Raw genomic sequence first — 13,071 nt, 5'->3', positions numbered from 1 at the left:
GGTGTGAGGTCTTTGGCACTGGTACTGTGCATGTTGTGATTAAGCCTGATTTCTTGGGGTAGGGCATGCCAGAGAACCGGTGCAGCTCGGGAGAAATCTTGGAGCCGGGAGAGAGAGGTTAGGATTTTTGTGGAAGTCACTCGTAAGTCATTGGCTGAACGGAGAGCACGGGTAGGGTGGTAGACAGAGATGAGGGAAGATATGTAGGGTGGTGCAGCACTGTGGAGGGCATGGGTAGGCTGGTAGACAGAGATGTAGGGTGGTGCAGCACTGTGGAGGGCACGGGTAGGGTGGTAGACAGAGATGTAGGGTGGTGCAGCACTGTGGAGGGCACGGGTAGGGTGGTAGACAGAGATGTAGGGTGGTGCAGCACTGTGGAGGGCTTTGTGGGTGAGGTTGAGCAGTTTGAATTGGATTCTATAGTGTATGGGTAGCCAGTGCAATGACTGACACAGGGCGGAGGCATCAGAGTAGCGGTTGGACAGATAGGTGACCCTGGCTGCTGCATTAAGAATAGATTGGAGAGGGGAGAGTCTGGGGAGGGGGAGGCCAATTAATAGTGAGTTGCAGTAATCATGGCGGGAGTGGATCAGGGCAACAATGAGAGTTTGTTGTTTCCATAGTGAGAAAGGGGCGAATATAGAGATGTTTTTGAGGTGCAGGCGGCATGAGCGGGAGAGAGATTGAATATAGGGGGTGAAAGAAAGATCAGTGTCAAAAGTCACCCCGAGACAGCGGGCGTGCTGCCTCGGAGTGATGGCGGTGTGGCACACCGAGAGGTCAGGTTTAGGTAGGTTAGTAGATGGAGAGAACACAAGAAGTTCAGTTTTTGAAGGATTTAGTTTCAGATAGAGTCCGGCCTTTATCCTGTCAGCCATGTCTCAGTCAGAATGAGTAAACTACGCTCTATAGACGCGCTGATGCTTCGTTAGCGCCGCAAGTTCATCCGCTTTGTTTTGGAGCGATCTCACATTTCCCATGATGATGGAAGGGATGGCTGGTCTGTTCCTTTTCCTCCGATCCCAACGTCCTCTTCCCCCCCCCCCCCCCAACTTGTTGAAGGAGCCGAAGCTCTGGTGAGTGATGCAGGCTCCCGGCTGCTTTCCAAGGACAGCGCCGTACATCGTCTAGTGGCAGTGCTTGGTATTGCAGTTCTGAGCTGTAACTAGGCCAGGTGACGTCAGTGGCCTAGAAAGAAACCTAAGCGCTCACGGCCTCTTCTAACAGCTGATTGTCGGGGGTCCCGGGTGTTGCAACCCAGAAGATCTGATATTAATGACCTATCTTGAAGATGAGGCTTATATTACGCACACAGATCAGCCAGGCGATTGTCGGGAGAGAAGCGTTCCTTCCAGGGTATCGCCTGCTTGTCAGCCGAGGAGACCGCTGCTATTACATGCAGTGATCTCCTCCACAGTATGGGGAGCAGGGATCGCTACGCCATCGCTCGTCCCCGTACTGAACCATTGTTTGCCGGCAGCAGAGCGTGCTTGCACAGAATGATCTGCCGCTGACAGACGATGATTTGTAAGCGTGAAAGGTTACGATTGCCTCAAGAACGAGTGTTTGCCCATTCATCGGGTATTACACTGCCAGATCATCGCTAACGAGCGCTCCTACTGCCCGATTATCTGCTAGTGTAATATAAGGCTAAATCCTAAATATCTTTTCCCGGATAACCCCTTTAAGGTGACATTTTGTAAGGATGAATGGGCCAGGATGGACAATATGTTCTCGCTCTTCCTTCCTGTGCCCCGGGGGCAGATCCAGAGCCATTATTGTTACTCCATTAACGGCAAAAGCGTGAGTGGAACTATATCCAGGACCCCCGCACACTGCCCCCGCCGCACTCCGCTCTTTGTTGTCTTTGCCGCTCTTCTCGCTCTTTTGTTTGTGCTCAGGTCGCTCTTCAGACTTTCTTGTCTGTAAAGTGTCTCCAATATTTCGGAAGCCACTTAGATAATGAAAGTGTCTGACTTCTTCACAGAGACGATGGCACACCTAAAAGGCTGAAGCCGCCTCTCGCTTCTACTGCCAAATAAAGGCCGCCCCCGCCTTTATTTGTAAATGGCCATCGAGCTTCAGACCTAGGACGATGTTCTTTCATACAGGCACTATTTTTCTCTTCATTCAGATGTCCTAACATAATGGTCTCTAACCTCAGGTTCTCCGGCTGCGGTAGAACTCCCAGCATGCCCTGATATACATAGTCTGTCTGGGCATGCTGGGAGATGTAGTTTTGCAACAGGAAAGCAGTTGTTTAACTGGTAGGTGCCTTTACAGCCGGTAAAGGGGCTTATGCAAGTTTAGACAATCATGACTGCCGCCTTCCATAAAATAGTGCCACCCCGGTCCAGAGTAACAGCGCACCCAGAGTAACAGAGACAACCCATGGACAGGCGTGGTGCTGTCTCTGGAAGTTATCAGCCACGTTTTTCTAATCCTGGACAACTCCTTTAGAGGGGTGGTCTGACTGTTGTGGAATGGCAACCGCTATCAACTGTCCGCTGCATTGCCGGCACCCAATGCCCACTGCAAGCTACTCGCTGTGCCAGAGAAAGCTGCGGCCAGCCACACGTTCAGACAGCTTGAGTATGTCCAGCATGGGGAAGCCACTTGTACAGGACAGCTCTCCATTCTGGCTCATAAAGTTGGGGGGGGGTAGGACATAAGAAGGCAACCCTTAAAACCACCTCTTATCTGCCAGATCGTCTCCCGTTCTTATATAGCCCCATAACGAGTCCTATTTGGGGTTCAGGGGGCAGGACACACTGGGCCCATCCCATATTAGAGCTGTAGGAGCATTACACAGGCTCAGGCCAGTAAAGAGCGATATACAAGTTGATCAGCGCTCCTTTAAATGGCCTTTCACACTGCCCAACGCAAAATGTATGGGGGTTGAACAATCGTCATTACGATCGTTTGCACCCTCCCCCATTCAGTTTGCATATTTTCAGGCCCACAGGGCGATATTCTGCCTTCAAATGACTCTGTAAAAAAAGATCAGGTCACCCAAAATACAAGGTCGCTTGTTGGGTGTTCTGCAGAACCTTTGCTTGGACCAAGTATCGGGACAGAACGTTGGATCGAACGAAGAAACGGCTGAATCCCCGTCACTATTGAGATGTCCGCTCGTGTCTCCTTCGTGTCCTTGATTTAATCCCAACTTATTTCTCCTGGAGAAAACATTGTCTGCTACAGTATGTACAGTTCTTTTTCTTTGTCGAGTTCTAATGGTGAAAGAAACAGAAGTTTATACCATTCGTTATGTCTACTGAAGGCCCTGCCTGAGACGCGTTGGAGCTCTGCAGTTATTCTATGAGTCACCCAGGCTTCTTAGAAATGCCCAGTCTTCTCTCCCTCGGTCTCCTCCTGTAAGGTCAGGCATTGAATTTGCTACTTAAAGCATCACTGAACTTTCAACAGACTTTGCATTGATCAGTAGCAGGAGTAACACTATTCGTGACCATTATATCACTTGTGTCTGGCACTTTTTAGCACCTTTCCTCTGTGCATGCTGAATATCTAGTTTGCACTTCTCTCCGACATGGGTGGAGACTAGCTGCCATCCACTACACACAGAAAGTAGAGGAGAATCTGCTTCCTATCCTTCTCTTATGCGCTCAGAAGCAGCCTCAGGATCATGGAGGACATTACAGAGAGTGGCTGACCTGTATAGTTGTGAATAAAGCCCATGTAGCCCCAGCAGTCTGATTGTCGGTGTGTGCTCTTGAACATTCCTCCCCTCTCCATAGACTTGCATTGACATGTATAATAGGATCCTCGTGTGAAGCTGGTTCACTTGTACAGGGTTAAGGCATTTATTTATTTTTTTTAAAGTGAAAAGCAATTAGCAAGGTGTGTGGACATTTCTCACTGATGAGAAACATTACAAAGTTTCTTGTGGTTGCTTGTGCATCCCACCGCCGGGATCGATAGAGGCACCACCGCTACTCCATCACAGTGATCATTTATCTGAGAACATTGTAAAAAAGCTTCTGTCTTCTCCCCAGGGACCCCGGCAGTCCCTGACATTGAGGGTGGGCCCTGACATCCACAGTATATACAGCCAGTGGTCATTTAAGTTAAGGAGCATTGAGACCCAATCCCGGCAGGACACCATTACACGTTCAGTATACAGATTCCAGGTCCGTCAACAGCATTCCATTCTAATTAACAGCTGTCTAACATTTGACAGTCCAGAACGTGTGCCGGATTAAAGGAGCTGTGCTGTATCGGTACTCTCGGCGATTGATGACAGACATAATCTTCTTGTCCTCAAATACAAGAGCGCATTTCTGAGAAACGAGTGACTCTTTGAATCCTTTAAGCCGCCCGCCGCCCGTCATGAGTCACCGTCGTTGCCTCCTGAGTATTTCATTGGATGCAGGACAATAGAGATGAGCGGCAATTACTTGTGTATGTCGGGGGTTAATGGTTTGCACACTCCACTTGACAGGAGTCCTTGTGTCATCCACCCCCGGGATGTCCCCCATCATCCTTTGTCTTCCAAGCTTTACACAGTCACCTTGTATGACATGGCCCACGCGTTTCTCCGCTATAAAGGAGATATCTGCCGTCAGACTCTTAAAGGGAACCTGTCGGCACCAAAATGGATCATAAACCGCCAGTAGTACCTCAAAGCTGTTAACATCCGCCTTCTAATGATGTTTTTGTGTAGGATGTCTGAGGCGCATGATCGCTGTAAAACAACTTTTATTCCCCCGCAGGTCGTATGCGAATGAGGCTTCCTTGCTTCGAGTCTAGGTAAGCACGGCCCCCCTAACCGTCCCCTCTTTTGTTAGATTGACAGCCTGCAGCGCAGCCGGGATGGCACAAGTCTCGCTCATGCGCAGCGTGCCGCTGAAACCCGGCTAACAGCGGAAGCCGGAGACAGGATCGCGCCTTACCAAGGAGCGCGCACCGCGCATGCAGGAGGCTTATGCGATCCCGGCCACACTGCAGGCTGTCAATCTAACAAACAAGGAGACGGTTAGAGGGCGTGCTTACCTAGACTCGAAGCAAGGAAGCTCACGCAAGAATTTATCTGTAGGGGTGTTTCTTAGGCGGAGCTGAGGAGCTTGACTCGGAGAAAATATGACTCTTCTCTGGTCAAGCATGCAAGATATGACTCTTTTCTGTTAGGGTACTTTCACACTTGCGGCAGAGGATTCCGGCAGGCAGTTCCGTCGGCGGATCCGTCAAAACGCATGCAAACTGATAGCATTTGTCATTTCGTGGGGGGGGGGGGGGGGGGGCGGGCATTAATGCGTGTCAATCGGGGAAAAAATGGAAGTGTTCCGGAATTTTGGACTGAGATACAACCGGTATTATCTGCGTCCTGAAAAGTCAAAAAGACTGAACTGAAGACATCCTGAACGGATTTCTCTCCACTCAGAATGCATGGGGATAAAACTGATCAGTTCTTTTCCGGTATTGAGCCCCTAGGACGGAACTTGGTGCCGGAAAAGGATAACGCTAGTGTGAAAGTATCCTTAATTAGCATAAAAGGCAGGAAAGCGTTGTAGGACGATAAAATAGGACAGGTTAGTCCTGAGAAGATTATGGATCGATCGCTGGGAACGGTCAGGGTAAACACTGGTTTTCTATGTCAGAACATGGTGACGGGTTCCCTTTAAAGGAGAAGTCACTTTTGTGCCTGCGGCAATCTTCTGCTTTTTCCAGTGTTGATTGCAGCTCAGTGTTAGGAGTAATAGAGGTGTCTCTTCAGCTTCACGGGGTGGTCTGACCAGGCGGTGACCCTGGGTTGGTCACCTAGGGGTGGTAGAGCCAAGCCATGCGCACTTCTGACCATAGACTGTAGATATGTGATGGCAGCACCAGCCCATGTTGGTGGCATCTGCTAGCAATCTCATGCCTGCAGTCCACCTATATTGTCTGGTTCTGCCCACATTTTTGAATGTGTCGGCAGGGAGCAGGTGAGTATGATTCTTACATTAGGCACCACACACTATCGGGGCTAATTAAAAAGGAAAACCCCTTTTAAGGTTGGAGGAGGTTTTCCAGGACTTATATTGATGACCTATGACCTCTGTTTGGTGGGGTCCGATTTCTGGCACCCGCGTCAATCGGCTACTGGAAGGGGCCCGACCTCTTCCTCGGCCAGTGATGTCACATCCGTCAGTCATATGACCTTTTGTGCAGCTCGGTCCCATTCAAGTGACTGGGACGGAGCTGCAATACCAAGCACAGCCACCATACAATGTACGGTGCTGTGCTCGAAATAGTATGACAAAGCCACTGCCCCTTCAAACAGATGGCCGGCGTAAGTGCCATGAGTCGGACCCCCACCAATAGCATATTGATGACCTATCTTGAGGATCGGCCATCACTATTGAAGTCTTGGATAACCCCTTTTAAGGTGGTGGCATTTGGTGAGATTTATGTAGAGGACATGGACAGTTATGGGGGGGGGGGTTGGCAGTGGTTAAGTCTTAAAGGGGTATTTGACATTTTTGGACCCATGTCTGTGATGCACAGTAGAAGTGAGACGACTACCTGCAGGCCTTATCAAAGCTGATTACGTCTTTAAACAATAGCCACTTAAAGGGGTATTCTGGTTAGATGACAAGATAGGAGGTACCTATTAGATGAGTGGAGGTCTGGCTGCTGGATCACCCACCAGTCGACTGGTCGAGCATGCATATGTCCAGTCCATTCATCTCTGTGGAACTGCTGGAAATAGCTGAGCCCATAGAGAATGAAAGGAGCATGCTCGACCACTAATGGTGATTGCTGAGGGTCCCAACACTTGGCCTCCCACCCATTGGATAGTTATTCCTTATTCTAACGTCATCTATCTGGAATACCCCTTTAAGACTTGGCATTTACTCAACACCGTAATTCTATGGGGCACCTTTAAACTTAGCAGCACCCATATTTTATTTTTGTGAAGTTTCTCTGAGCCTCTTCTGGATTTCTTTCCTAAACTCCATGTTTATTAGTGGGTATAGGAGAGCCCCCCCATCAGTAACTGTGTGTCCCTGGTTCTGTCTCCTTTCAGATTCACAGCGGCAAACGGGTCATGGAGTGTCTGAAGAAGGCGCTGAAGATCGCTAATCAGTGCATGGATCCCTCCCTTCAAGTGCAGCTCTTCATAGAAATTCTCAACAGATACATCTACTTCTACGAGAAGGAAAATGAAGCGGTACGTGAACACCTCTCATCAAGCCTGCCTTTCTTCTCTCCCACACCCTCCCTCCGCCCCAATCATCTCTCGAGGATGTTTTTGAAGACGTGTGTTCCTCGGAATGAAATGCTGGTGATTAGGGGGGCTGTAGGAGACGGAGGCATAGTGTCCTCAGATCTGGAGAGGAGTCCTTTAATTATCTATCTTCTGTAATGTTTTATGGATCGGTGTGGAGGTGATGACTCCGAAGGGGAGCTGCACATTAACCTCTTCTGCAGGTCCAGGGATTTGTGGTCCTTGCTGCTGCGGTGATAATTGCTCGCTGCTTGTACGGTGATTACTTTGATGATGTGGCGTCTTGTCCAAGGAAATCCTCAGATCTCACATTCCGCCAGTTCACTTTACATTGGTATCTGGCTGTAACGATGTGTGTACATCTGGAGTCTGTGCTTGTCGGTGGCACCTCAAGTCCTCACGGTTGTAGAATAGGGGTTCTGTGAGAAACCTAGCTCACTATGGGGGGGGAGAGGCCGTGGTTTTCCCATGCTGCAAATACATCTAAACTGGATGCAGCTTTTGTCAGTATCCCCAGCATTGCTGGTGGGGATTCAGGGGGCAGTAGGGGCTACTGTGGAGATGTAGGGGATCACTGTGTGAGCAGCCACTGGCACGTGGGAGTAAAGGGGCTGAAACAAGGGTGTAGGAAGCTAGGGAACAGGCTGGCACAAGGGGGCTCAGTGTGTGCAGCAGTTGGCACATAATAGGACAGGATGGCACAGTAAGATGGAATCTAGGCAGCAGGGGCTGGCAATGGATGGGTTTGTGTGATCAGGAGTTTTTCACGTAGGGATGGAGAACAAGCAGTTGAGGCTTGCACAAAGCAGGCAGAAATTGGCTCAGGGTGTGCAGCTTTTGACACATTGCTTTCGACGGGGTTGGCAGAAGAAGGCTGGTAAGCAGGGGCAGGCATAGGGAAATGAAGACGGGGGTTTGCTCAATGCTTGACACATTGGTGAGCGCAGGAGCTGGGATAAAGGGGGCAAGAACTGGCTCAGCGTGAGCAGAAGTTTGCACATTGGGGAGGACAGGATTGGCAGTGAGATGGCAGCAGATGAACAAGGGATGGCATAGGGTGGTGGGGGTTAGCTCAGAGTGATCAGCAGTTGGCTCATTGGGGAGGAGAGGACTGGCGGTAAGATGGTGGCAGGTGAGTAGAGGCTGGCATAGCGTGATGAAGGTAGGGGGTGGTTCAGAGTGATCAGCAGGTGGCACATTGGGGAGGACAGGACTGGCGGTAAGATGGTGGCAGGTGAGTATTGGCTGGCATAGGGTGATGGAGGTAGGGGGTGGTTCAGAGTGATCAGCGGTTGGAGCATTGGGGAGGAGAGGACTGGCGGTAAGATGGTGGCAGGTGAGTAGGGGCTGGAATAGGGTGATGAGTGGGGGTTGGTTTAATGGTTGGCACATTTAGAAGAAGCTGATTCGGGGATAGAGGATAAGGAGCAGAGGTTTGCACAGAGGGGGCAGAAACTGTCTCAGGAGCAGCATTTGATACATTTCAGAGGATAGAGGCTGAAACGGATGGAGGCAGTGATATTTCAGTATGATACGTGGTATGATGCGGTGGGCTGGTGCTGGCACAGGCGGATGGGGACCAGTGAGCAGGCCTTGGCACATGGGTATTGGCACAGTTCTGGCTCGGTGACATCGGGACTGATGTGGGAGGATGAAAGGCTGGCATGGGGACTGCAGGCTAACCACTACTGTTTGCAAGACTGTCCAGAGGGAGGAAATGACCCATTTTTAGGAGATCTAGTGATGCGTGAGTGTATATTGTAATCCGTCCTGCCGTGTACAGTAGGCTGACCCCACCGCGCTGTCTTTCAGGTCACCGTTCAGGTACTGAACCAGCTGATCCAGAAGATCCGTGAAGACCTTCCCAACCTGGAGGCCAGCGAGGAGACTGAGCAGATAAACAAGCACTTTCACAACACCCTGGAACATTTACGTCTACGGAAGGAATCGCCGGAAGCCGAAGGTCCCGTCTACGAGGGTCTCGTTCTGTGAACCCCATTCATCCCGTCCGTCACCCCCTCCCCCATCCTTTTCTGTTATTCCACTGCGATTTTTATTCTATAAATTCTGTTATTGTTTTTCCCCTTTGGTGATAGTTTGTGCCTTTTGGAAATGCCAAGTATTAAAAAGATCATCCACATCATTTCTGACGGTGACCATGAAGGTGCGGTGCGCAGCTTGCCTAGATATCCCACCGCTCTCATCCTATTGACCCCCATTCTATTTTCAGCCTCTTTGCTGACTACTTTCACCCCAATATAAGGGAGAACCCCAGTATCTTAAAGTCATTGCCCACTTTTTAACATCCTGTCTATCCAATAGCTTTGCTAATACCGAACCTCCAAATGCTCTGCAGAGTCGTAACAACATGATTACATTCTGGCTGCCACCACTAGAGGGCGCTCAGTGCATACTGATCGCTTTTCTGCACGTTTTTATTTTTTGTAGTTTAAAAAATTTCAGTTACTAAAAATTCAATGAGTGGCCTAGAAATTTTAGAAATCTAACAACCGAACCGGCTGACCATCTAGTGTACTTAAGAGTTGGCCTGACCCTACTTCCGTAACAGATGCTGGAGGCAGGGAGGTTACATTTCAACATGTCTGATCCTTGTATTCTCAAGGGAGATAAGTTGCCACCAGAGGAGTCTCACAGCGGCTCGCCTCTAAATATTGAGAAGACATGCATGCTTGGCCAAGCTGAGGGTGCATGTGTATGGGTGAGCAAGCGTTCTAAGTTGTATGCCAGATTAAAGTGCGCCTAAACGTTCAGAAAACTGTAGACAGGTTTTGATTGGTTGAGATCCGGACGCTGAGACCCCACAGATCGCTGAGGGGTAGAAGCTGTGAACTGTGTGTGTGTGTGGGTTCATAGAGTTTCTATAAGGCGGTGCACCATAACAGACGGTGTTATTCTGGAGCTCAGTGTATAATGTATGCAGTAAGCTGCGGAGCTCCCTCTAGTGGTGACTGCAGGCAGACAGAATTTATCCAGTCTTTGTCTATGCAGGGTCTTTGGAGCTCTGTATCAGAAAAAATGGTCCCCAACCGTTATAAAGATAATTAAGAGATAAACTAAACTAAAATGTTTCAGGGCAGATATTCCGTACAAAGAGGTTGTATCTGTATCTGGAAAGCTGGGTGAATGCCATTATGGTCACTACAATTCCTACAGTCCCAGACTCCTGAATCCCATTATTTGCCCCCATCTCCTATTTCTGCATTACAAGGGGTATTTGCTGAACATAGGAAGCAGAACCCGGAATATTCGTCACCCAGACACAGATACAACTGCAGTAGAAACCGCTAAAATTGAACTTTTATTTTTTATTTTTTGAAGGTTTGAAGACGGCTCTAATTTTGCTAAGACGGGACTCCCTTCTTAAAGGAGTTTTCTGGAATTTGGGAAATATGGACACCGCCCCCCTAATACCTCTCCCTCTGTAGATTTGGTTTGGATGAGCATGCATGAAAGTGAAGAAGGAGAAGCAGGTTCCTCTAATTGCTGGATCGGTGTGGCAGCCATATTTCCTAAATCCCAGCTCTGTCCCCCTGTGGAGTTTACTGGGTGACTGTGCGATAGTTTTATTTTCACACATCCCCCCCCCCCCCCCCTTTTTATTTTTTTATGCAGCCCCCGTTCATTTCGGCTCGTCTCGGAGCATACCTTGGGACTTATACAATTCAGGAAGTTTTCTTTTAGTGAGCGGGGTTCTGTGTTGTCCAGCGAGGACCAGTGACGTGCGCAGAGCTCCTGTATCATCCACGTTCGACATCTGTGACCGTCTATATAGTGTATGTATAACCAGTCTTGTAAATTTAGATATAAATGCCGTATGCACATGTATTCAGTCTCATGATTTGCACCCGTGGCAAAATAAAATGACTATTAACCGTTGCATCGATGCCTTTTCTGCATGGCGACCTTAGGGTCTCGAATTGGGGGAGAGTCCGTCTCTCTTCCGTTAATGCATTGTGGTTACAACCAATGTGGCTGCCAGCAGAGCGCTGGTCACTCAGCCTTTCCGGGCTCCTGAATGGCAAATTTGCTTAGTATTTCAGCAGGGAGGATGCACTACTGCATAACTAGACTGATGGGGAAGGTGGCGGCAATGGCGGACATATTGCTCCACATCCAGAAAAATATGACCTTGAAGCGGGGGAGTATTTAAAGGGGTTGCAGAGAGTTAAAAAAATAAATAAAACATGGCTGCTGCCTTGTAAAAACAGCGCCACTCCTTTCCACAGAGTATATGCGGTACTACGGCTCAGTCCCATTCACGTTGATCGAATTGAGCCGCAATACCACATGTAACCTGTGGATGAGCGTGGCGCTGTTTCCTGGAAGAGAGCAGCCACTTTGTACAGTCGAGGATGTCTGAAGGATTTTTTTTATCTATAAGGCCTCATGCACACGACCGTATGTATTTTGCAATCCGCAAAAAATACGGATGACGTCCTCGTGCATTCCGTATCTTGCGGAACGGAACAGCTGGCCCCTAATAGAACAGCACTATCCTTGTCCGTAAGGTGGACAATAATAGGACATGTTCTATTTTTTTGCAGAACGGACATATGGAAACTGAATGCACACGGAGTAACTTCCGTTTGTTTTTGGAGGACCCATTGAAATGAATGGTTCTGCATACAGTCCGCAAAAAAAACGGAACAGACACGGAGAGAAAATACGTTCGTGTGCATGAGGCCTAAATTTGAGGATGTTGACTCTGCAGAAACCCATGCAGCTGCAGCGTGCTCGCCTCTGTTAATCGGACACAGCCTAAAAGCTTTATTTCTCACCTGAGTTTCCCTTTTAATGGAGGTTTAAGGTTGCACGCCCCATTACAAATGTGAAAAACGTTTTTTCAGTATCTCGCTCCGATGCTGAGATATGGCCACTTAAAAGTTGTAGGCCCAAAGCTTGAGGCTGCTCTACTTAAAAATTTCCAATGAACTGTCTCTACTGATTTGTCAGGTGCAGTGTTGTCCTGCAGAACTTGTGTGGATCCATACATCCGTGTTTCCCCACATCTGCACGAGCGTTCTATCTCAAAATCTCAGTAGTACCGCCTCAGGCTTTAGGCCTGTAACTTACAATGATCATATCTTAGTTTAGAAGTAAGATATCAAAAAGTGGTTTTCACCTTTTTAATGTATGCCGAAGACACCTTTTAAGGTCCCGCATGCTGTAAAAGTCTCAAACACTTTGAGGACAAAGTTAAGGCGTTCACCCCTCGCCCCCTTTTATGTCTAATCTGCACAAGGCACGCCAGCGATTGACGCCATGGAAAGGATCTGACATTTTCAGTAGATCCTTCAGGTCATTTTACTTGCCTACGTCTCTGCTCGCTCCGACCTCCTCAATCAATTTTTTTTCATCTGGAGCACTTCTAAAGAGGAATAATAAAGTCTCCGATTTCACGCTGGTGTACGGCAGAGACGGCTTCAGGTCAGCCGCAGGAAATTGAATCTGTGCCGCGTCTCCTATCTCTTCTTATTACTTGGCGATGTAATTTACACTGAACAAGTCGCCTGCGAGGATATTAAGACTTGCCTGTGGTTCTCCTGCAGATGATTCCTCAGCCCACATCTGGATAGGCGAGCGGCAGCATCATCCTTCATACAGGCCGATTCCTTGAGATTTTCTCTTAATTGATTACTAATAATAATAAAATGTATTTATATAGCGCCACCATATTCCGCAGCGCTTTACAAGTTCATAGGGTTCATGCACAAAACAAAAGTAACTGGCTAATATGCAACTGAAACACTAGGAGTCAGAGCCCTGCTCGCAAGAGCTTACAATCTATGAGGGATTGGGCGTGACACATAAGGTAGTTGATTGTG

General features: G+C 48.6%; 1 protein-coding gene across 1 annotated transcript in view; it reads left to right on the top strand.

Moving 5' to 3' along the window:
• Positions 1 to 11,122, top strand: part of VPS35 (VPS35 retromer complex component) — a 46,120-nt gene extending 34,998 nt beyond the window's left edge. Inside the window, exons 16-17 of the mRNA XM_044269754.1 lie at positions 7,025 to 7,168; positions 9,038 to 11,122. Of these exons, the coding sequence (XP_044125689.1) occupies positions 7,025 to 7,168; positions 9,038 to 9,217 (324 nt within the window). The 3' untranslated portion in view covers positions 9,218 to 11,122. The remainder of the gene's footprint in view (positions 1 to 7,024; positions 7,169 to 9,037) is intronic.
• Positions 11,123 to 13,071: the final 1,949 nt, after the last annotated feature.

Source organism: Bufo gargarizans, chromosome 10 (assembly GCF_014858855.1).
Source record: "Bufo gargarizans isolate SCDJY-AF-19 chromosome 10, ASM1485885v1, whole genome shotgun sequence".
In the NCBI taxonomy this organism is placed as follows: Eukaryota; Metazoa; Chordata; class Amphibia; order Anura; family Bufonidae; genus Bufo; species Bufo gargarizans.
The sequence above is the reverse complement of the archived record's forward strand: the minus strand, read 5'-3'. Positions and strand labels throughout refer to the sequence as shown.